Here is a 27,142-nt window from a genome sequence, read left to right as displayed (position 1 = left end):
GCATTTTCATTTAACACTCAACTTGTCTCATTTCTTTATTGAGATAAGAAAATGCTACAAAAATGGGACTAAATTTACCATCCCAAAATGTTATGAAATCAGCATTCTAAGTTATAGAAGTTCTTTTAATTTACCTAAACACATTTCACTCTCAGATTCATATTATTCTGATGTTACCCTGTCATCTCTCATTCCACTATGAGTCATAATCCAATCTATAGGTGTGTATTAATGTATGGATGTATAGATGTAGATATAGATGATAATGGCTGTTTTCAGTTCTGGGTTTGTACATTAATACTGAAACAAAAATTGTTTGTATTCAAAGAATACTAGCTACTTTAACAGAGAAAGGTTCCCCCTCAGCCTAAATCTAACACACATCATTTAAGCTCCAGTATGTTTTCACTAATTCCACACAGGGCGATTACAGATGTCCTGCTAGCCACCATTTCCTGGTAAGCAATCTGAATGGCTTCCAGGAAATTGCTAATGACCTTCATTTTACTTAAAATCTAGGCTTCAATTAGTAATAGTTTTTCTTCTCCATGTTAGCTATGTTTATTTTCATCATAGCAATTGGAAGAAAAAAGTAAAATGTCTTGTATTTGTATTATATCAAAACATATTCTTTTTTGTTTCGATATGTCACCAAATAGACTAATACATATTTAATGTAATCATAATTGTGTAAGAGTACTTTGGATCATTTTACTTTAAACAAATTTTGCCTCCTTTCCCTACTCTAGGCTGTAGCTATTCCTAAAATTAGCCTTTTAAAAACAAAATCAATAGAAATATTTTATAATTGGTGACTATTTTCACATAAAAGAACATTTTATAATTGAAATTTTTGAAACCAGGTAGGATTTTTAGTTTTATACTTTTAATTATAATAATTAACTACAAACAATAAGTTTCAGATTCTTTTTCAGTGAATATAAAATATGATTATGTGGTCAATGTAATAATAACAAAGAACGATTTTAGCCAGTATTATATTTATAATCAGAACCTGTTATTAAACTTCAGTGTTTTCTTTTACATAAACATTGATTTCACTAATTAGATTCAACTGATCTTTTCCCCAACGTATTGATTTCTTTTAATCCCAACAGTTAACAATGATTCTAATGTATCATAATACTTTAGACCTTAATCATATAGTAGGAATTCTTGCCAGTAGCTTTTGTTTGAGTTTTAATTAAGAAGACCTTGTGTCTCTAACCCCAAGTTGGGGGAGGTTTTAATTGCTTTTATGTATATCACACAGACTTCAAAAGAAGTAAAAGATGTTGATAACAGAGAGTACAAAGGAGAGCTTTGAAATGTCTACATTCATGCAAAGTGGTATAATTAAAAAAAACTGGGTGTTGCTGTATTATAATGTATATACATATTTATAAAACTAGCTGCTGTATGCATTTGTTGTTAGCAAAAAGAGTCCATGGGTTCTGCAATAATTACTCACTATTGATAACAAGACAATCAAGAGACTATGTAAAATGGACTAAAAATGCTATTTTGCGGGAATATTAAGTTTCCACCTTAGTAATTTACTATATGATTTAGAGCAGTGACTTTTCTCTTCTGGATATTGAGATCCCTTCTTATTGAGTAAGAAGTTGGATTACATAAAACACAAAGCACCTCCAGCTCTAATTTTTGGAGATTCTATGATTCTAGATATTACTCTGAAGTTCTACAATTACACAGACATATACAGAAAATACTGGCAAACATTATTTCATTAAAACTGGAAAGGGAAAAACATCTATTGTGTCAATCTTTTTTACAAGTCAGTCTCTAGATCAATATAACATTTGTTTAATTGTTATAGAAATAACAATTTATATTTTTAAAAATCTATAAAATCTGAACATTGATAGTTATTGTTTTGATACTTTTTTCTAAAGAGACAGCAAAAATCCCTAGGTATGTGAACTTCGCTATTAAAAATTTTATCAGAGTTGAAAAGTGGCAGATGATTAATCTCTAAGGATTTCTAGTTTTTTTAAGTTCCACCAGATATAACAATTGCTGTAAATTTGTAAGTAGAAATTCAAGAAAAATTCATTTATAAGCAAATATGCGAAGTTTACAGCCATAGCTCTTGTAAAACCACTCTAGTCCTTCTGTGATTGCCTAAAACAGAAAAAAGTAGTAACTATGAATTGCTATTCCAAAAAAAAAAACAGAGTATTCTGTAGAAAAGGCAATGCATGGAATAAGCAATCAAAGTACTTACATACACTTTAGGGCCTTATGATAGAAATGAACAAACTAGGAGAGAGAACTGGACTTTAAGACGGTAATCTGTGTTGCAGAACACTAATTCTATGGGAATGCTGTTAGATCCATCCTGACCCTTTGGTGATAACAGCACTGCTTAAGTTACTTCAAGAATAACCTACACTATTTGATCTTCAAAGATCTATCATGCAGTGAAAAAAAACCATGACTTTTGTGTTTCTGTGCACTCCTCCGAAGATTTATGCTTGCAATCAAAACTAAAAATGAAACCAGGCCCTCAGTGGCACTTAGTAGCAGTGTTGTAATAAATTTGCATTTTAATTCAGTATTTTCACCAAGCCCAACCATAATATGCTTGTACTATTTGATGTAATGCAGTTCCTAATTTTACTTCTTTTAGTAACAACCCTAATAAAGTAACAGGGAGTAATGCTTCCAGTCTTTAACAGTGAACTATAATGATAGTATTTAGGCTCTATAACCAAACTTTTCAGACATATTAGTTGAGTAACTATAATAAGTAATCAGTTTTCAACAGTGCCTTTGAAAAACATTGGGAATCATTTGTAGAATTTTCCATCAAAAAGTATCTGTTTAGTCAATTTTTTTTTTTCTGTCAGAAGAGACTGTTATTTTTCTAAGCTACAGAAGAGTATACCTACAAGCACATCTACCTTGATCCCTAAATGTAAATAATGAAATAATTAATCATAAATGACCAAGGAAAGAAAACACTATTTTCCTTATTTGGTTCCTATCACATAATTGTGGTTTTTTTGTTTTTTTGTTTTTTTGTTTTTTTTTTTTTGTCTCTCTTATCATCTGTGTGTTTGTCAAACACAAGCACAAACAGTTTGTGCTAACTCAAACAACCAACATTACTGTTTCCCTGGCACATTGCCCAGGGAGGCACCTTCACACTAAGGAGGAGATGCCAGACACAGCACAGAGGAGCATGTGTGCAAAACAGGCAGGCTGACTAAGATGATCTCAGCCATGAAGGTTAGACCCACTCAGGGAGACAGAGAATGAATCCTCATGCTCTAGACATCATGTAGTACGTCACCATTGCATTTAGAAATATCTCATAAATAACTATGGCATCTTCATTCCTTTAGTACAACTCAAACAAACATAGATACAGATGGGTTATGGGCCCTACCAGTAGTTCTGTCTTACCCTGTATCCTTCCACCATATTTCTTCACCCCTGTCTCTCATTCAGGTACAGATCAAGATAAATACTACTACATGGAGAACTGTATTATCTATATCACTCCTGGTTTGCCATACTGCCTAATTTACATAGAAAAGGGTAAAAATGGAGTTATTTTAGTTGTTTGTGGGTTGTGGGAGGCAGGAACAGCCCATAATCTGTCTTTTTCTTGCTCCCACTGCAGAATTCAAAGGCTTTAAAGAATAACTACTTTGTATTGTATTAAGCAGAGTATTCAGAGACCAAGATTCAAACCCTACCTTCACAACTTTCTGAGCGACCCTGAACAAGCTACTTAATTCCCTCAGTCTCATTTTACTCATATGTAAAATAAGTATAATAATATTTTCCACACTGGATTGTTATATGACTCAAATAAAATAATGTTAGATGTTTACTTCGTAAACAATAAGACATCTTACAAAAGTTACTTACCAAATTATTTATTGACAGGAAACAGAACATATTTTGAAAGTCAGTCTTCTAATTAAGAAAGTATAATAACTATAGTATTAATTTGAAAGGAACCTTAGGAGATCATGAAAATAACATTCCACCAGCATGGGGATACCCTGTACAACATCTCTGCTTAAAATTTTCCAGAACCCAATTTTCATTTATTTTATTAATTCATCCTTTAATTCATTGATTCATTCATTCAACAAATATTTATTATTTCTGAATTTTTAACGTTTTTTTTTTCAAGACAGGGTCTCACTCTGTTACCCAGACTGGAATGCAGTGGTGCAATCACAGTCTCAACCTCCTGGGGTCAAGAGATCTTCCTGCCTTGACCTTCTGAGTAACTGGGACTAAAGGTGCACATCGCCAGGCCCAACTCATTCAACAAATATTTACTGAACATCTACTTATACTTGAGGCACTCTCTACTAATGCAGTCCAATCTTATCGATGTCACAGCTATAAGTTCTTAATTTCAATTTTTTATTAAGAACAAGTTCCCTATTACCTTAACCCCCTAAAACAGCAGAAAACAAATATTATCCTCTTCTATCCAATAAAACTTCAAGTCAAATAATATGTATTAGGCCAAACTTCCCTAGGTCTTTAATTACTATTCACACTAAATGTTCAGAACTCTTTACTATTCTAGTCATTCTGATAAATACTAATGTGACAATAGATCTCTTAAAAATATGAGACTCAGGCCGGGTGCAGTGGCTTACGCCTGTAATTCCAGCACATTGGGAGGCCGAGGCAGGCGGATCAGCTAAGGTCATTAAGTTCAAGTCCAGTCTCATCAACATGGTGAAACCCTGTCTCTACTAAAAATACAAAAACTAGCCAGGCGTGGTGGCACATGCCTGTAATCCCAGCTACTCAGGAGGCTAAGGCAGGAGAATCGCTTGAACCCGGGAGGCAGAGGTTGCAGTGAGCTGAGATTGCACCAATGCACTCCTGCCTAGGCGACAGAACAAGACCCCATCTCAAAAAAAAAAAAAAAAAAGAGACCCCGACTGGGACACAACACTTCAGATGCACCCACGCCAAAGTAAAAGTGCAAACATTTTATTCTGTATTTCATTTAAAGTTTTAATAATAAAGTTATTTTGTAATAATTATAATAATATTAACTTGGTTTGAATCCTGATTTGAGATGACTACTATTAAATTTATGCCAATTATAGCATTCTATCCTCAGTACTGCTAGGAAGGAGGCTACATATGAAAAAATGGTAGGGAGTTAAGGAGGGATTTTCTATTAAAGAATATTATGAATGGTGGTTAACAGGGGTAGGAGAGAGAGAGGAATAGGGAGATGTAGGTCAAAGGGTACAAAGTTGCAGGTATGTAGGATGAATAAATCTATAGCTCTACTCTACAACATAAAAACTAAAGTTGACAATATTGTGCTGCATGCTGTAAATTCGCTAGGAGAGTATATTTTAGGTGATTTTACCACACACACAGAACAAGGTAACTATGTGAGGTGATACATATGTTAATTTGCTTGACTAGTAATCATTTATACAGTGGTATGTATGTATATCAAAACTTCATGCTGTCTACCTTACATACAGACAATAAAAAAAGAACATTAGGCATGACTCAGGAACATACTCATAAAAATTTCTGATTCAGTGTTTCTCAGATTTTAGCAGTATTCCAACTCCTATCAAGGAGTCTTAGAAACATTGCTTTATGTTAATCAGATATAAAATTTTATGAGAAACCACTGGTTTTTTAGGTAAAATCTAAAAGGGAAAATAATAATTTATTATTTCTTAAATATGTAAAAATATTAAGCTCCCTGAGTTGAAGAATCATTGCACTTATCCACTCTACTGCCCACTACTCTCCTTCTAGCACCTACCCATCACATGGAATTTTCCAATGGCAGTGATAAAGGCTGAGTTCTCTCCCTTTCCCAGCTTCATTACACTCTAGGACTCTAAGAGAATATGTGCAGTTAAGAATGATATATAAACACAGATCAGCTAGAAAATAATACAAATGTTGAATATTTAGAAAATAATGACAGAGTTCTAAAAGCACAAACTTATGGGATGAATAAAGCTATTTCTAGAAATATATTCATAGCCAAAAGTACCATTATCATTAAATAAAAATTTGTTAAGTGAAGTATTCAAGTTAAAAGATATCAAAAAACAAACAAAAGAAAAAGCATAAGAATAATAGGAAAGGAGAGATAATAAGGGTAAAAGCAAAATGAATTAATTATTATATTGAAAAGCAGCAGAATTGACAAATCCAAAAACTGGATTATTGGGGGAGGTAGAGCAATAAATAGAAAAACCACTAGCAAGTAAAATTGAAGAACAAAAAAGAGAAAACAAATATGCCAAATTAAAAATGGGATCTATAACAGCAAATAAATGGAAGACCTAAAAATAAAATATGTATATGAAGTCAATGAGATTTGAAAATCTCATGAGATATACAATTCTCTAAGAGTTTTCTTCTCTTTAAAAAATATTTAGGAAAACTATTTTATGGCAAAACTGACTTAAAAGAAAAGTAGAAAATGTTAAAAAGAAATCTCCAAAGAAAATTCTAGGCCTAGATGTTTTATGAGAATATTTTTTAGAATTTCAAGGAATAAGTAGTTCATGTTATTTATTCAACATTTTACATAACCAAGAAAAAGAGGAAAAGTTTTTCAATTCAACTATGAACACTGCTACTAAAAAATTAACAAAAGTAATATAAACATGGAAAACTCTAATCAATTTATAATTACAGTTGTAAAAATAACTATAACAACTATATTATGAGCAAATAAAATGATGCAGTACATTTAAACAAGACTATACCATGATTAATCAGGGTTTATTTCAATGACAAATTTGAAAAACAAAACCTAATAAGATATTCCATGAAATAAAATGTAAGTTATCGTAGTAGACCAAACTCCTAGTAGACTAGAATGATATCTTTAAATGAAAAAGGATATTTTAATCAATAGTCAATAGAATACTTAATATGAAATATTAAAAACAATTCCATAAATTAAAAATTACACTGAAATATCTGCTATTACCTCTCTATTACTTAATATTATTCTCGGCATTCAAGGCAATGAACGTATGAAGGGTGGGTGGGAGTGGGTAGCAAAGACACATATAACTACCAAAAAGGAAGAGAAAACATATCTATTGAAATATGACTACACCTAAAAGTGCAATAGAGGCAAGTTACAAAATTAACCAGCAAAATTCAATAGCATCCCTAAATATAACAAAAGGAAAATAGAATGAAAAATATCTCATTCACAAGAGTAAGCAAAAATATTAAATATTAAGAAAACATCAAAGGAAATGTGCAAATGTGCAGAAGCTGTATTTTAAAGACAAAATATTATTGAGAGACATAAAATAACTGAATAAATGACTTTGAATGGAGCAATTCAATAATATAAAGATGTCAGTTCATCCTACTGTTTCACATAAATGTAATATAATCTTTTAAAAAATCACTTTGGAATTTTAATTAACAACTTGATAAAATAAATTAAAGATAAACTTTAAAGAAGAATGGAAGCACCTTAAAGAAAAATTATGAGTGTAGTCTTGCAATACTTACTTTTGAAGGATACTAAAGTTACAGTGATTAATATAGCATAGTACTAATAAAAGTTTAGATGGAAAAATCAATGGAATAGAACCAAAATCTGATAAATGGTTCCAAATATGTAATCAGAGTGTAATAAAAGATGCTATTTCAAGTCAGAGAAGGTAAGATGGATTACTTAATAAACAGTATAGATATTTGGTTAACTGCTTGAGAATAAAATTAAGTTATATTTCTAGTTGACATTATTCATCAAAACATATTTAAGATGTATTATATAGTTAAGTGTTTAAAAATATAGCCAATTAATTGGATGAAAATATAGCAGAACATTGTTCAATTTCAGGATGAAGAGGACTTTCTCAACAAACCCCCTATAGAAAAAAGCATTAAAGAAGGGATGGAAAGATTGACAGCAAAACCAGAAAATAAAGCAAATGACAAAACGCAACATATATCACAAATAAAGTTTAATACTATTCAAACATATATTAAGAGTTCTCAGAAAACATTGAGAACTGGACAAGTCTTTAAAGGAAAAATGGGCAACCAACATAAATATGCAGTTCACAAAGGAAGAGATATTTAATTGCAAATAAATGTAGATAAAACACCTCATTCTCACTAATAGTCAAAAAACTCATTAAGTCAACAATGATACGTTTTTCCCCTATAAAAATGGCAAGAAATTTTTAAATTAATAATACTTGTTATTCAGGGCAAGAGAATAAAAACCTGCAGATACTACTGGTGAGAGCACAAAATACTATACACTTCCTGAAGGGTAACTGGCAATATGAATCAAAAGTCTTTCTAAAAAGAACAAACTCTTTGGCCCAGGAATTTCACTTTTAAGAATATAACCTAAATAACCACTAATAAGTTGATAAGTCTTAATAAAAATGTTATGTGTTTTCAAGATAGGTGCTCTTTAAACCAACAAACAATAAAAACAACTTAAATGTTGAAGAAAAGGCCCAGTTACATTATGAAAACCTCACCTTATACAATACTTTCTGCCAACAAAAATAATATTTTAGAAGATAACTCAATCTCAGGAAAATTAATAATATATCATTAAGTGGGGAAAATAGATTACAAAAAAATTATAATGGGATGATTCTAATTTTACAGGGAAAAATTAACATACGTATGCATAATTTAAAATGGAAAGAATATACAATAAGATACAGGTAGAATTAAAAGATAATTTCACTACCTTTTTGTTTTTTTCTGTTTCTTACAAATAAATACATACGAATTTTGTAATCAGAAAAATATAAGAGCTATCAAAAATACACAATGCTTGAGATATAATATTAAATACTGATAACCCATGATTGTATGTATTCCTCAAAGATATAATTTAGGTCACTTTAAAATTTCAGGATAATGAGAAGTAATTTAGGTGGATAATAACTGGCCTGGTTTCCACCAGAATAAATATGTATGTTGAGTTTTGGCAGTATTTTACTCAAACTATTTCAATACTACTTTAACTGATTTTTTCATTTTTAAATTAATATATTATTGGTACATTTTCTGTAAAAGATATTAGGATGTACAAATACTAATACTAATACTAATATCTCCATTAGGATGATAATGGAGAATAAATAAAGATAAATTTAGTAAGAATCTTATATTTTATGCCCATAAGAAACAGAATAACACACAAATGAAAGTTCACATATCACAAAGAATCCAGAAAAAAAGGTTAAAGAATTTGAAAAGGCTAATTTTTTATGTGATTCACTTTTGTGATTTATACATTTCAAGTATCCAAGACTAGTACATTTTTTAAATTTTGAATTCAAAATTAGAATTAAATATAAAGAAAGATGGAAAGTGGGGGAGAAAATATACCCTGAAGTACAAAAACTCCATGTTGAATTATAGCATAATAAAATGTTAGTTTTCACATTACTAAGAGAAAGCAGGACCCTCATCATTAATGCTGGAAAAAGCTTGCCTTTGTACAAACCATTTCTGTTCTCACTGTTATAAAAAGGAATGACTTTGGAAAGGGAAGAAAACACAGAATGACGTGCAAAGTAGCAAACACCATGTTATTGCAGCTGGATACAGAATATGTCACTAATGACTTTCTTTGTATCCATCAATAAGTTGAGTTTCTTTTTTTTCCAAGACAGCAAATGGCCTTTATGAGTACAAAACAGAAGTAGGGGAACTCAAAACAATATCCAATTTCCACTGGTTTCAATACATAATTAGTTAATGCAATGATTTATTAATTATTTGCTGGGAAAAAAGATGACTTCCTTTTCTCTTCACTTGAGTTGAACATGACATGCCTGAAAACTAGGAAATTTTCTGTAGTAAATCCAAAATAACATTTACATTAGATAATTATTATCAAATTTTCATCTTAACTCAGATATTATCCATGACCGATAGGAAGATTCACCTAAAGTTGTTGGATAAATTCAGAAAACTAATGTAACTAAGTACCCAAATTGTTAGTGCAAATCACAGTGATGACTGTTGGTAAGGATTGACAGAGTTAATGCGTGATCATGAATTTCATTCATAATGCAAAAATAATAATAATACAGCACTTCTTCTCCATAAATGAATCAGCAAGAGTTTGGTTAGTAGGCAAAAAGTATAACTCTCAACTGATAAGGTAACTTACTATCTGAATGGATTGGGATAGTCCACTTCTTAACATGTCTAAAAATAATAATATCAATCACATATATTCAAAAGTAAAGGTGTTTATTCTCACCTGAGTCAGAGACCATGAAATGCTAAACCTAATGAAATTTGAGCTTTATCAACATAGGATCATCTGTGTATATTAATAATAACCACCAAACTTAAACTCATGAGTACTTTCTTAAGTGCCAGTACTGTTCTAAGAACTATACATGTATTAACTCTCTTAATGAGCCTATGAAGGAAATACTTGTATTATCCTCATTTTAGAGATGAGGATTATAAAACATAAAGCAGGCCCAGTGCTGTGACTCACGCCTGTAATCCTAGCAATTTGGGAGGCCAAGACAGGCAGATCACGAGGTCAAGAGATCAAGAACATCTCGGTCAGCCTGGTGAAACCCCTCTCTACTAAAAATACAAAAATTAGCTGGGTGTGGTGGCACACGCCTGTAGTCCCAGCTACTCAGGGGGCTGAGGCAGGAGAATCGCTTGAACCTAGGAGGCATAGGTTGCAGTGAGCTAACATCACGCCACTGCACTCCAGCCTGGCAACAGAGTGAGACTGCATCTCAAAAAAAAAAAAAAAAGAAAAAGAAAGAAAAAAAAAGAAAACTTCAGTGGCTTGTCCAAAGTTACTCATGCAGTGACAGAGCCAGGATTTGAACCAAGGTAAACAGGCTTCAGAATCCTCCAAAAAACCATTATGTACAGCACATTCTAGAAACATTTTTAAAGGTGCTACAGGCAACCCATTTTGATTAGAAGAAATTCAAAATAATTTGGATTCATAAATTAAGCTATTATTATAATTTTAAGAGGAAAAACTAAGACTTTCTTTAGCTTAATTTGCTCATCTTTTAACATAAGGTTTTTATACTTTTTTGTGAAGTAAGTTAATGAGGCAGCATATCCTATAAGTTATATGTTTATAGACTAATACAAAAAGTGGGGAAATTTTTCAGTTTGTAAACATTGCAAGAAATAAAAGCTCAGAAACATATAATATTCACCCTCTCATGTACAATCAAATGTTAGATGTAAGATTTACTGTTATACTACAGAAGATCAGCAAATACGTTGTTATACAAAATAACATCACTGCATTGACATGTTCAATATATTTTATGTTGTACCTTTAATTTCTCCAAGAAGTTCACTGGTATTTAGTCTTTCCATTTTTTCCTTCCAATCTTTTGAAAGTAGTTTTTCCATGCAGGAGGAATCTATTAAAATACAAAAGTAAGTATTAAAAATATATATTTATTACAAATTTAGAAAGTCAGTTTATGGTGAAATTCTCATTTAAGAATGCATAAAGCTGTTTTTGTTGCCGTAGCTTGAACCCCAGGATATAGAAAATTACATTATTCTATAATGTGTATTATAAAACACCACCACAAAGTTTATTTTTACCAGATAATTATTTAAACTATCATCTAAGAGAAAAAAGATAATGCTCAATAATCTGTTTTAGTATTATAATTCTATTAATATTCAATCAGCATCTGTCATTTCTTAGACTGATAGTACAGGAAAGAGGGCTCTTTCCTATTGTTTAACATTAGATACTCCTTTTAATCCAGGCAATATTTTTTAAGTCCAAGAAAAATGTATGTGCTGTGCAAGAAACAATAACAGATAATCAGGAGAGAAGAGCCCAGTCAATCTGTAACCACTTAGTTCTTAAAAAAGGAATCTAACTTTTATAAAATATCCAATTAGAGCAAAACAAGAAGAAAATGAAATTTAGATGTTCTCTGACCCCTAGTAATAAAACTGCTAAAACTTTTCTCTTATGTAAAAACTGATACATATTTTTATTAAATAAATACCTATATAAATGCCACTTATTATTTGCCCTACTGTATTTCTAAATAGCATACTAAAATACAGGGAGTAATTACACTTGTTTTTATCAAGATTCATAAAGATTACAGAAATCCAAACTTTCTGTAATCAGAAATGTCCTGATAATTACCAAATTTTTCTCAATGAGTTATTTCTGCTCTCTATGCAAATGGATTTGCAACTGGCACTACTGCTTACAACTATTTATTTGTATCTTTTAAGCCTCAAATCTTAACAAATAGGTCATGTTTCCAAAAGGGAATGCAGATTTAAATACTAAATCCTTAGTGCAAAGCATACTCCCATAAAACTTAAACATTCCAAGTGTCAAAATTCTGATAACTTCCTTTTAAAATTATATTTAAAACAGTTACTCCAATTCTAAATGCCTTTTCTCTCTCATATCAGCACCTATCTCTTTAGTATTTTCCCTTTCATTTTTTTTTTCTCCAGTTTCTAAATCCTCCTTGAATTTTTCAGAATGACAGTAAGGTCAAGATGGATCTAAAGGGCTTTAGAAGCTAGATAAGCTTCAGAAAAAGACCGTGAGCCCTGGCTAAGAGATGAGAAGACCACTGCATGGTTAGAAAGTATTGGTGAAAAAATAATTAACATTTGTCTGTGACACAATCAATCAATCAAGCAAGAGATAGAATCCAGATCAGCGTGTTGTAAAAACGGCTGATGAAGAACAACCATCCGAACTGGCTATCACAGAGCTAAAGTTCTTTCTAAACAGAAGTCAGCTTGATTTTATTAAATGAAAGCTCCTTGCCCATTCCCTTACTTCTTCCCTTCCCTTTTCCTTCCTTCCTACCTTCCTTCTTTCTTTATTCCATTATTTCCTATTATTTTCTCAGTCTTCAACAAATGATCTACTACTGTGCTTCAAAATTGGATTCTGAGTGATGTTCCAATGGAGCCTACATGCATATGCATATGTTCAGGTTGTATTTAATTGCTTAAATAGCCTCTTACTATTTTTTATTCAAATTCAGAAATGAGATACATATTTTGTTCTATACTTATTTTGTTTTTATGCTAAAGTCATAAAAATGATAATACTAAGTTAAGAGTTAGGAAGCAATTCTTCAAATCCATGCCTGTCACAGATTACTTTTTCTCAAATCAGTTTTGAATTTCTGAAAGAGATTGATATAACATTAGAGTATGGATAAGAATAGTCAACAAAAAGTTTTTATTTTAATATCCTACCCAATTCTGTTTTTTTTTTACCCTTTCATATGTTATATCAGTGCACTAAGCTAATAATTACTGATACAATTACAAAAGCATAACTTTTTTAGCTAAAGTTTGAGTTGAGAGCATATATTATAGTAGTCAAAGATAAAAGCCCAATTTATTTGTAATAATAACAAATTCAGAGCAAGTCCATATACTAGGATTAAATGCATGTTAGGATGTAAAACAGGCTAAAATATGTCTCTCATTTCTATAAATAGACCTGAAATCTTTTAGAGCTCCAAGAAAAGAATGCTAAAACTTCATGGGAGAAAAAGAGAGCTATATGAACAACAGGAATACACACTTCAAATATAAATCAAACCATGTGGACACGGCTTTATATAAAAGCTACTCATTAATAAAATGGCTAATAACTTCAAAGTGTTTCGCATTCCTATTAGAAAATTAATCCTTACTGCAATGCTCAGTTAATCTAGCTATATGAGTTCCCATTTCAGTAGAAGAAACTGAGGGAAAAAATAAAGCAGCCTTTGCATATCTACATTTTCAGCCATGAAAATATTTAATAGCAACCACTGATTGCCTTTATCTATAGGACAATGAAAGTTACTACATACAAGCTTATCAATGTTTAATCTCAAGACTAGCAGATTCCCAGAAGACTCGAACCTGTAAGAAAGTCTCTTGACAAATGACTGCTTTCTACCCCATTATCTGACTGCCAAACCTCTAGAGGCATACCACAATTGGTGCTAAGCATTCTCCATGTAATAATGTAAAGCAAGTAGGATGAGATTTTTTCTCAGAAGTGAATTGTTACTAAGCACTGTATAAGCAGAAGACACTACTGCTACCACCAAAAGTTTCCTTATTCGAAATGAGAAAATATGTAATTGATACAAAGTTACAAATAAAATTTATGTTTTCAAATTTCTATCTCAAAACAATATCCAGGTATGGGTACAAATTAAAAGTAAGGATCCATTCCCTTTGTGCCACATTCCTCAATTACGTTAATGGGATATTAGTATTACAGAGGCAATTGATCAGATCAGACTTTGCCCTATTCTGATGAGCATAAATGCAAAATCAAAGTGGTAAAAATAAGTAAAGAAGGCCTGTTTGCATTATATACATGCAAAGAATAAGATCACACTGAGTGGCTTTAACACAGTAATCATGTAAGATTCCAAATGGAAAAAAAGGACTGAACAGCCCCAAGACACTCTTGGATTATTTTATACACATAAATATATTTTACAAGTTAATTTGAAAACAATTAACTAATTAGTTACAATGCTGCCACCATCCTCAAAACAATTAAACAATATGCAGTAAATTTATTATCTGACTTTGACTTTTCCAAGTTTAATGTCTTTAAGTTGTCATCATCTGAAAAACAGGAGAGAAAATACATGCTTTTTGGAAATGGGAATAAAGAATCACAACATTATAGCATGAAAAATGTCACCATAATATGTACATATTTTTAAAAAACGAATGTAAGTCATAATGCTAAAGTAGCATTATGCTAAAGTCGTATTGAAATAGAAAATGCCAAAATTAATTCCTCTTACTTTGAAAGAATCTGTTTCCATTAACCAATATTTATTCAATGAAATGCAGGACTTTATCTTCTCTAATTTTTATAAATAATAATGATTAAAAGGGTACTATCAAAAATCACGAGCTGGACTTCAGTTCTCACCTATAATTTAAGCAAGGATGTAAACGTTTTGATGTATTATAAATTATCAGTTGCATTGTTTCTGGTTTTTTCTTTCCCTTTTCAAATTTAAGCTTTTCTCTTTCAAGAAATTTGAGAGAAAAGGAAGATAGAATTCAGAACTATTTTGTTTTTAAAATATCATGCATAATAAATTACAAAGCAATGTTTCTGCTTCCTAAGTACTTAGGTTTTGGGCCAGGTAAGTCAAGAATGCTTTATCACAGCTGAGTAATGTTTTTGCTAATTAACTTAGTAATTAATTTTATGATGTAAGAAAAATGAAAAGAAAGAGTATGTGAGATATTGATTTCCTAATCTGTATGATGATATTTTAGGAACAATTTTAAATTACTTCTAGTCAGACAAATCTGCAGCAGTATTAACTCCCACACTGTACAAAATAAAGGTATTTCAGATAGATCAAAAATAAATAAATAAATTGTCATTAAACTTACAGCATGGGGAAGAGGAAGAGATAATGTGACAAATCTTTATTGCACTTTACAACAATCTACCTATAAGCAAACACTTATTTTCCTTTTACTTCGTGATATTTAAACTTAGAAATGCTAAAACACTAGAAACAACATAAAAAATATCTTCAAAATATTTTAGTGAGGAGAACAATTACTCTGGCTCTATGTGCAGATTTTCTATTGTTTATTAACACTTTAAGAAAATAGTAAAGCAATTTCTTTTAATTTTACCATAGGAATCATAAATTTCAAATGTAATAAATTTTTCTATTTATCCAAGAACAATGATAACTTATCAAAAGTATCCATGACCTTGGTTTACAATTAAATCCAGCAAAATATATTTATATCCCCACTGATTATCCATCCCACATTTTTCATTAGGAAACACAGAGTTGCACATGCCAGTTACTGTACATTTTTCCACAGTGGCAAGTGCTCCACAATACAGTGGGATAAAATTGGAACTTGGAGAGCTTGAAGAGCACTCTTAAATTTTAATTAAAACCCTCCAAGCTCACTAAAAATAATTAGACACTAAAATGTGCCAGTTTTATTTTGAAGTCACTATAACGTACAAAGCACACTCCCTGACGACTGCTCATGCTCTTCTCTCTCTCTCCCCCTCTCCCTCTCTCTCCAATGAAACAACTGATTTTCCAAATAAGAACAAGGGAGTATAAATAGAGGCTGTTTTCAGGGCTGCTCTTCACGCTGGGAAGCTGACAGAAAGACAGCGGAGTGGGTTTTTCAGACTACACCAAATAAACCTAGAATAACTTCCCTAACCAAGAGTACAAATCACTAACAAACTCTAGATAAAATCCAGTCTGCAAGTAACACCATGAGTTATATTACTGATCTTTTTTGATCCAAAAGTCAAACCTTTAACCTCTTAAATGTTTTTGCTATCTTAAAATATCTCATACAATACTATATTCCGTCCTATTTTTAGCCAAGCAGCAAGAGAAAGCATGCCTTTCCCATACAGCAGGGCAATGATATAAACATCAACACAGATGCTCTGCCAGGAAGAGCTGGACTTCTCAAGCACTTGATCATTAAGGAATGCACCAACTGTTTTGGATAATCTCGTGCCAGCTCCCCTTTTGCTCCACACTCCCCTCTGGGAGTGGCCAATCTTGTCCTGGTCCTAATTTTTCATTTTACTCCTCCATAACACCCCTCCCCCATTGCCAAAAAGATGAGAAATGGCATTTATGCCTAGCAATGAAAAAGCAGGCTCACTTCCCCAAACAGACCAAAACTTTAAAACAATTAACCCTCCCCTCTTCTTTCAGATAAATTACTAAGTATAAAATGCAATCTGTTTCCTTTGTTTACTCAATATGAACAATTTGTAAATGACTCAAGGATAAAATTCAGAAAACGTTGTGCTAAATTAGAACCATTATAAACATGCTAATGACTCAATGCTTGAGTAAAACATGCATGATCGGTGTGAAAAAATAGATTTAGTTCCTGTGAAATTCTGTTATGCTGCCTTAAAACGATTTGGTCATTAAATCAGATATATTCCTTCCAGGAAAAATGTTAATTCCAAAACCACTTTACTAGATAATATAGTGTGTGTGTGTGTGTGTGTGTGTGTGTGTGTGTGTGTGTGGCAGTGGAAGCTACTGGAAATGTAATTAGAACTGTTAGATGCAAGATTTTGGAATTCTCATAAGGAAGAAAAAGCTCCATACCACATTTGAAACCTGCACATACACATACAGACATCATCATAATCGGTACAATATTCTCTCTATACACAATTTTTATCTGCCAAATTCTTAGATTTTTTTTCATAGGCATTCCTTAAAACCAGTACTTAACATACATCAATGAAAGTCACATTGTTCTATAGGTGCAGGTAAGTGGTATCTCTTTTATCCGCTTTCCAAGGCTGCCTAACATCTATAACAATAACAGGAATTGTTCAAAAGCAACTTCTTCTGAAATTTCCTTCAAAGCACAACTGTTATCAATGCCAATCTAGAAAAAGAGGGAAACATACAGCAGATGATTCAGAAACCTATGGCCTGCTGCTATAACTAAAAAAGACTTCAATGATCATAAAGACAAATACCCTCATTTCAGAAATGAGAAAACAGAGTCAAGATAAGGAAGTCACCTGTCTTGCCAATGTCAAAATGTTGGTGGCAGAGCCCTAACTTCAGTGAAGTGCTTGTTTTGCTGACATGACTATTTAAATCATTATTTGAACATTGGTTTGATTGTCCCCACAATGTAGTATCCAAAAGTGAAAAATAAAAAATTTCTAATTATTTGCTTTCAGATATGAAGTAAGACACTCTAATTCTTTGGAAAGGGGTGCAAAAAATCCCGCATATTGCAATGAAAACCAGTAGTGGTCAACTGCCAGTTCTCCTATGCACACTCACTTATGCTGGTTTTCCTTTCCTCCACAATTCTTTTTCCATAATGCTTATTTTGTTTGAATTAAAAGCTCTCCTTTTCTGAATACCATCCACTAATGAATAGATAACAGTTTCCTAAAATTACTGTTGAACTCATAAGGTAATTCCTTCCAAGGTAAATTTTATTTTCATCTATCAGAAGTACATGTGCAGGCTGAAGCCTTGGTTTTTCACTGTAGCTTATTGCCCAGGAGGCCTTCAGATGTGCCACAATTTTAATGGAATAAAAACGCTCCATTAGAAACTATGGCTGTCCATGTTGCTAAAATATTACTCATCGTGACATCTTTTCTATCCCCTATTTTCTGCTCCTGCTCTTTGGGTTCTACAACTATTTGTTTTATTTTTACTTTTTAAAATACATACTTCACTTTTTTACAACTGTATTCTAATTTCTGTGGAAATAATAATTTTTGTATCCAGTGTGTCCTATATTCTTTATTTTGGTTTCTTTGGGAAAATATTTCTGACTGCTGTTGTCTTGATGAGAGTGGTCAATCGTAGTTCTGTGTTGCTTGCCTTCTACTGCTCCCCCTTGCCACACAAAGAGAAATTCAATCCAATCAGAATTACTTGCTGGAACTATCTAAAGGCTCTCTCATGCTCAGGTTGGAAGCTGTAAGCATGTGGACAGTCATGACCATCCCATCTGGCACATAGATAGAGCCTGCCTGCAATAAGAGTGAATGAAGCCAAAAATACAAAGAAAAGCAGAAGGAGCAGCAATAAGAACAGATACAGAAAAAAATCTTTACCTCATGTTAGCATACTTACATCCCAAAATAGATAAAACTGAATTTTATTCCTGGGCTTTTGGTAATGTAAGCCAATACATTCCTATTAATTTGAGTTGGGTTTCTGCAAGTTGCAACTTAAAAAATAATCTAAACATTATGAACACCATAACCAAAAGTGTCATACATACACGAATGTGCTATATTCTAAATTTTAACCATCTGGAAACCACCAAAGAGTTAACTTCTACTACCACATTAAAATATTTATTATGTATACAGTCATGAGCTGCATAAAGACAAACTCCACATACAATGGTAGTCTTGCATAAGAGTATAATGTCATATATTTACTGTACCTTTTCTATGTTTAGATCCACAATTATTTATCATTGTATTACAACTTCCTACAGTGTTTAGTACAGTAACATGCTGCACAGGTTTGTAGCCTAAGATCAATAGGTTATACTATATAGCCTAGGTGTGTACTAGGCCATACCATCTAGGTTTGTGTAAGTATCCTCTATGATGTTTGCATGACAATGAAATTGCCTAAGGATGCATTTCTCTGAATGTATCCTCGTTGTCAAGCAACATGTGACTGTACTTTGAAATAAACTTCTTGCTTCATTGAAAGATATACAAAGACCTTAAGGTAAATGTTTAAAGCATTGCTACTTACAATAACTTGTCTATATAAATTAGGACTTTCTCAACATGATGCAACCGAAAGAAAACACAGCAGAAATTAAGTGAAAACTGAGGCTCATTAAAAAAAAAAAAAAAAAAACCTTTCCTCTGAGATCAGCAGTCCCTAATTTCAAAGTTATGTGTTCAAAACAGCTTCACTGTTCTGATTGACTTTATATTTAATGTCATAATATTAAATTATAAAATAAGTTTTTACTGATAAAATATCGATTTTTATCTATTTTACTTTATATATTGGCAATCCACAAAAGATCAATTTAAAACAAGGTTATATTCCTCAATTTGATTTTAAGGACCCTTTATAGTTTGACCCTGGTGATTAATTTCCTATTATTCTATTTACATGAAACTCTTCTTTTTGTCCAAATGAGTACACCAAGCATGCCTATCTCCACTGTACATACCTGTGCTTTTTCACTTCCCCTCTTTGATCACCACATCCTCCTGACCTGAATGTCTCCCCACTTTTTGACTTATGAAAAACCCTCCTATTCTACTGTGCCTACACCAAATGCCACCTCCTCAATTATACCTTGATTCATCACTTCAAATATAAATTCTCATCTCCTCAAGGAAAATAATTAACACTTGCTGAGCACATATCTGTCAGGCACTGTATTTTTTATATTCTTCTCATCTATCATTCAACTAATCTAACTCTGAATTTCCTGACTCCTTTTACATCTACCACCACTACTACTTATCAATTTTTACCACCATCTAATTAATTATGTGATCAAGTTTATACCACAATATGATAACTACATATTAAGTTTCTTGATGGTCAGGGAATGTTTCTGATACCACTTTGTGTTTTTCCATAATGATTAACCCAGAGCTCTGCACATAATAAGTGCTAAAACTAATTCCTTGATATACATAAAAAGATCAAGACTATTGTGTGTCAAGCAGCTATAAAACTAGTTTTTTTAATTAACTATATTCATATATAATTTACATATAATAAAATGCACCCATTTAAAATATACATTTAATAAGTTTTGACAAATTATATACTCATGTAGCTCCACCCCCCCGAAAGAAAATACAGAACATTTCTAAAAAGTTATCTTATGCTCCCTTTCCAGGCAATCATCCATGCTGCTGGACTCAGGAAACCACTGATATGATTTCTATCACTATAAAATAATTTTGCCTATTCTTGAATTTCATAAAAATGAAAGTATACAATGTATTCCTTTTTGGATATGGATTCATTCACTCAGCATAAAGTTTTTGAGATTCATTCCTGTTGTAGCATGAATTAGTAGTCTGGTCCTTTTTATTAATTTCCATTTTATGACCACACCACATAATGTGTGTATAATGTGTATCTATTCATCTGTCTATGGACATGTGGGTTGTTTTCAGTTTAGATGTATTAGAAATAAAACTAATATACAAATTCATTCACAAGTCTTTTTGTGAATATATATCTATTTTTCCCCTTTAAAAATTGGATTTCCTGTAAAAGTGGGGTAGCTATGTGCCTGACTTTATTTTTATAAACTGTCAAAAGGTTTTCCAAAGCGGTTGCACCATTTTATACTTCTACGAACAATGTATGAGTGTTCTAGTTGTTTCATATCCTCAACAATGTGTCTTAGTGTTAGCACTTTAATTTTGTCATCCCAGAGGATATGAAGTGGTATTTTAATGTAGTTTTATTTATATTTCCTTAATGACTAAGATATTGAGCATATTTTCATTTGCTTTTTGACCATTCATATATATTTTGCCCATTTTTACACTGGGTTGTGAAGTCGTCTCTCAAATATATGTAATGCAAACATTTTTACCTAGTCTACAGCATGCCTTTTTGTTTTCACAAGGTGTCTTTTGAGGAGATAGAGTTTTCACTTTAATGTAATCTGATTATCAATTTTTTAATGACTAGTATTTTCTGGATTCTCTCAATGAAATTTTTGTCTTTTTCAATATCACAAAGATTTTTTTCCTATGTTTTCTTCTAGAAACTTTAGAGTTTAGTTTTATATTTAGGTCTATGATCAATTTTAATTTATTTTGTATGTATGGTATGAGGTAAAAGATAAAGTCAGTTTTCATTCATATAAATATCCAGTTGTTCCAGCAATATTTGTCAAAAAGATTATCTTTTTCCCAATGAGTTATCTTGGCTTAACTGTTGAAAATCAAATGACTGTGTATAGAGTGTGTATGTGTGTGTGTGTTTGTGTGTGTGTGTTTGTAGATCTATTTCTTAATTCTCTTTTCTGTTCTATTAATCAATTCATTATCCTTACTATAATACCAAACTGTCTTCATTGTTGCAGCCTTATAATAAGTTTCGAAATCACGTGGAATAAGAATCTGTTCTTCTATTTCAAATTTGTTTTGGCTATGCTAGGTCCTTTGCATTTTCAGATAAATTTTAGAATTGCTTTGCCTACCAAAAAAGAAAAGACCTCCTGGAATTCTGATTGAATTTGTCTTGAATTTACAGGCAATTTTTTAAGACTATATTTAATATTAGCATTTAAAGATATAAATATCCTTCTAAGTATTACTTTAGCTGCATCCCACACATTTTGTTAGGTTGGGTTTTCATTATCATTTAGTTTAAAATACTTTACAATTTTCCTTGTTCTTCCTTCTTTGGTAAATGGTTTCTTTAGAAATATGTGGTTTAATTGCCAAATAATTTGAATTTAAAAATGTTTCATTTTGTTATTGATTTGTACTTCATTTCCATGTCAGAAAATATACCCATTATAGTTTCATTCATTTTACATTTGAGATTTGTTTTATAGCCCAGCATATGCCTTATCTTGGGGATGTTCCTTATTCCCTTGAAAATAATAATTATCCAGATGTTTTTTAGTGTAGTGTTCTAGCAACATCAATTAGGTTAAGTTGATAATTTGTTCAGGTCTTCTACAGTCTTAGAGATTTTTCTGTCTACTTGTTTTATCAAATTCTAAAAGAGATGTGTTAAAATCACCAACAATAATTAGACTTTGGCTGTGTCTTTTTCTTCTTTTAGTTCTGTCATTATTTTGCTTCATGTATTTTGAAGCTGTTATTATTAATACATGTATATATGCAGAAATATTATGTCTTCTTGGTTAATTGAACCTTTAATCATTATGAAATGTCCTTCTTTATCTCTGATAATATTCCTTCTCCTGGAGTCTACTTTTATATTAATATAGCTTTTTAAGCCTTCTTATCATTAGTGTTTTCATGGTACATCTTCAAAAAACCTTTTAACATATTTACATCTTTATATTTATTATGTCTCTTGTAGTTAGCATATTAATTGGGTCTTGTTTTTTGTTAATCCAACCTGATAATCTCTGCCTTTTAAATATTAGTATAATTAGTCCATTTAGATTTAATGTAATAACTGTTAAGTCTACCATCTTCCATTTTTAATTTGTCCTTTGTTCCTTTGTTCCTCTTTTCTTGACTTTTTAATTATTATTTTTTTTTAGAATTCTACTTATCTCCTCTATTGGTTTATTAACTATACCTCTTTATTTCATTATTTAAATGATTGATCCAGGGTTTATTATGCATCTTTAACTTACAACAGTCTACCTTCAATAACATACCATTTCAAATACAATGTAAGGAACTTTAAAACACCTTTATTTTGTATTATTGCTGTCATAGGTATTAGTTCCACATGTTTTAAACCTCATTATACATGGTTATTGTTTATTCTATAGACTCAATCATATTTTAAGTAAATTAATCATTAGAAATTAAATGTCATATATTTGCCTCCAGAGTAACCATTTACAGTAATCTTCATTACTTTTTAAAATCTAAGTTTCCATCTAGTATTATTTTCTTCAGCCTGAAGAAGTTTTTTAAAATTTTTAAAATTAAAATCTGCTAGCAATAAATTGTCTGAACTTTTATTTTTCTTTAATGTCTTTATTTCACCTTCAGATGTGAATATTTTTTCTAATTATAAAATTGTAGGTTGCAATTTTTTTAGGACCTCAAAGTATGTCATTGTGATATCTAACTGAATTGTTTCTGATGTGAGGAATCATTTCTATCTTTGCTCCACTGTATATAACATATCTTTGGCTACTTCTAAGACTCTCTTTCATTTGTTTCCAGCCATTTGATTTTGATATGCTTTGGTATACATTCTTCCCTGTGTTTATACTTCTTGGATATAAGGGATTATATTTTTTAACAAATTTATTTATTTTTAATTTTTCATTATTATGGGCACAGAATAGTTGTATATATTTACAGGTACATGTGATGTTTTGATACAAGCACGCAATGTGTAAATATCAAATCAAGGTAACTGGGGTATCCATCACCTTAAGTATTTGCCATTTCTTTGTGTTAGAAACATTCCAATTCTATTCTTCTCATTATTTTTAAATACATAGCAAATTATCATTAACTATAGAAACCCTCCTGTGCTACCAAATACTAGCTCTTTTTCATTATATATATTTTTGTCCCATCAGCTATCCCCATTTTATCTCCTGCTCCCCATTATCCTTCCCAGCTACTGGTAATCATCAATCTACTATCTATGTCCATGAGTTCATTTGTTTTTTAAGCTCTCACATATGAGTGAGAATATGTCACAAATATCTTTCTGTGCCTGGCTTATTTTTCTTAATGTAATATCCTTTTGTTGAATCCATGTTGTTGTAAACAACAAGATTTCATTCCTTTTTATTGCTGAATAATATTTATTGTGTATATGTGCCATGTACCACATTTTATATCCATTCATCTGTTGATGGACACTTAGGTTGACTCCGTATTTGGCTATTGTGAGTAGTGCTGTAATATATATGGAAATGCAGGCATCTCAATATACTGATTTCCTTTCTGTATCGGTCCATTCTTATGCTGCTATAAAGAACTACCCGAGACTGGGTAATTTATAAAGAAAACAGCTTTAATTGACTCACAGTTCTGCAGAGCTGGGGAGGCCTCAGGAAATTTACAATCATGGCAGAAGGGAAAGCAAACATGTCCATCTTCACATGATGACAGGAAGGAGAAGAATGAGAACTGAGTAAAGTGGGAAGCCCCTTATAAAACCATCAGATCTTATGAGAACTTATTGTCACAAGAATAGCATGGGGTAAACCACCTACAATTACCTCCCACCAGGTCCCTTCCACGACACACGAGGACTATAAGAACTACAATTCAAGATGAGATTTGGGTGGGGAAACAGCCAAACCATATCATTTTGCCCCTGGTCCCTCCCAAATTTCATGTCCTCACATTTCAAAACACAATAATGCCCTTCCAACAGTCCCCAAAGTCTTAACTCATTTCAGCATTAACTCAAAAGTCTAGGTCCAAAATTTCATCTGAGACAAGGCAAGACCCTTCTGCCTATGAGCCTGTAAAATCAAAAGCAAGTTAGTTACTTCCTAGATACAATAGGGGTACAGGCATTGGGTAAATACACCCATTCCAAATGGGAGAAATTGGCCAAAACAAAGGGGTTACCCGCCCCACGCAAGTCTGAAATCCAATAAGGCAGTCATTAAACCTTAAAGTTCCAAAATGACCTCCTTTGACTCCATGTCTCACATCCAGGTCATGCAGATACAAAAGGTGGGCTTCCATGGCCTTGGACAACTCCACCTCTGTGGCTTTGCAAGGTAAAGCCCAACCCCTGGCTGCTTTCAGTGGCTGGCATTGAGCATCTGTGGCTTTACCAGGCACACAGTGCAAGCTGTCGGTGGATCTACCATTTTGAGGTCTGGAGAATGGTGGCCCTCTTCTCACAGCTCTACTAGGCAGTGCCCCAGTGGGGACTCTGTGTAGGGGTTCCAATCCCACATTTTCCTTCCACACTGCCCTATTAGAGGTTCTCCATGACAGCTCCACCTCTGCAGCAAACTTCTACCTGGACATCCTGGTGTTTCCATACATCCTCTGAAATCTAGGCAAAGGTTCCAAAACCTCAATTCTTGACTACTGTGCACCCTCAGACCCTACACCACGTGAAAGCTGCCAAGGCTTGGGCCTTACACCCTCTGAAGCAACAGCCTGAGCTGTACTTTTGTCCCTTGTAGCCACAGCTGGAGCTGAAGCAGCCGGAATGCAGGGCATCATATCCCAAGGCTACACAGTGCAGGGGGGCCTTGGGCCTGGTCCACAAAACCATTTTTCCCTCCTAGGTCTTTCGGCCTGTGATGAGAGGGGCTGCTGTGAAGGTCTCTGACATGCTCTGGAGACATTTTCCCCATTGTCTTAGTGACTAACACTTGGCTCCAGCTGAGCATGGTGGCTCATGCCTGTAATCTCAGCACTTTGGGAGTCCAATGAAGGCAGATCATGAGGTCAGGAGATTGAGACAATCCCAGCTAACACGGTGAAACCCCATCTCTACTAAAAATACAAAAAAAGAAAATTAGCTGGGCATGGTGGCACATGCCTGTAGTCCCAGCTACTCAGGAAGCTGAGGCAAGATAATCACTTGAACCCAGGAAGCGGAGGTTGCAGTGAGCCAAGATCGCACCACTGCACTCCAGCCTCGGCAACAGAGGCGCTGTCTCAAAAAAATAAAAAAGAAAAAGAAAAAAAATTTTGGCTCCTTGTTACTTATGCAAATTTCTGCAGCAGGCTTGAATTTCTCCCCAGAAAATGGGTTTTTCTTTTCTATCACATTGTTAGGCTGCAAATTTTCCAAACTTTTATGCTCTGCCTCTTCTTGAACACTCTGCCGCTTAGAAATTTCTTCTGCCAGATATCTTAAAGCATCATTCTCAAGTTGAAAGTTCCACAAATCTCTAGGGCAGGGACAAAGTGCTGCCAGTCTCTTTGTAATGCAAAACAAGAGTCACCTTTGCTCCAGTTCCCAACAAGTTCCTTATCTCCATCTGAGCCAGCTTCAGCCTGGACTTCATTGCCCATATCACTATCAGAATTTTGGTCAAAGCCATTCAACAAGTCTCTGGGAAGTTCCAAACTTTTCCACATCTTCCTATCTTCTTCTGAGCACTCCAAACTGTTCCAACCTCTGCCTGTTATCCAGTTCCAAAGTCACTTCCACATTTTTGGGTATCTTTGTAGCAGCACAAAATTCTACCAGTACTAATTGCATTAGTACATTCTTATGCTACTATAAAGAACCTCCCGAGACTGGGTAATTTATAAAGGAAAGAGATTTAATTGACTCACAGTTCTGCACAGCTGGGGAAGCCTCAGGAAACTTACAGTCATGGTGGAAGGGGAAACAAACACATCCTTCTTCCCATGGCAGCAGGAAGGAGAAGAATGCGAGCTGAGTGAAGGGGAAAGCTGCTTATAAAACCATCAGATCTCGGCCGGGTGTAGTGGCTCACAACTGTAATCCCAGCACTTTGGGAGGCTGAGGTGAGTGGATCATGAGGTCAGGAGATCAAGACCATCCTGGCTAACACGGTGAAACCCCATCTCCACTAAAAATACAAAAAATTAGCCACGTGTGGTGGCAGGTGCCTGTAGTCCCAGCTACTCAGGAGGCTGAGGCAGGAGAATGGCGTGAACCCAGGAGGTGGAGCTTGCAGTGAGCCGAGATTGCACCACTGCACTCCAGCCTGGATGACAGAACAAGACTCTGTCTCAAAACAGCAACAACAACAACAACTGAAAAAAAAATACCCATCAGCACTCATGAGAACTTACTATCATGAGAAGAGCATGGAGGAAACTGCCTCCATGATTAAATTACCTCACACCGGGTCCCTCTCATGACATATAAGGATTATGGGAACTACGATTCAAGATGAGAAGTGGGTGGGGTCACAGCCAAACCATATCATTTTCTTTTAAATTTATATC

The 27,142-nt window shown here is 33.0% G+C and overlaps 1 protein-coding gene across 23 annotated transcripts in view; it reads right to left on the bottom strand.

The window, feature by feature from the left end:
- Window positions 1-27,142, bottom strand: part of SOX6 (SRY-box transcription factor 6) — a 664,535-nt gene that overhangs the window by 257,292 nt on the left and 380,101 nt on the right. For all 23 annotated transcript variants that reach the window (XM_054438794.2, XM_054438792.2, XM_063671129.1 and 20 more), the window contains one exon: window positions 11,337-11,426. In XM_054438794.2, the coding sequence (XP_054294769.1) occupies window positions 11,337-11,426 (90 nt within the window). The remainder of the gene's footprint in view (window positions 1-11,336; window positions 11,427-27,142) is intronic.

Source organism: Pongo pygmaeus, chromosome 9, assembly GCF_028885625.2.
Source record: "Pongo pygmaeus isolate AG05252 chromosome 9, NHGRI_mPonPyg2-v2.0_pri, whole genome shotgun sequence".
Taxonomy (NCBI): Eukaryota; Metazoa; Chordata; class Mammalia; order Primates; family Hominidae; genus Pongo; species Pongo pygmaeus.
Note: the sequence above shows the minus strand (reverse complement) of the source record. Positions and strands in the feature narration are given on the sequence as shown.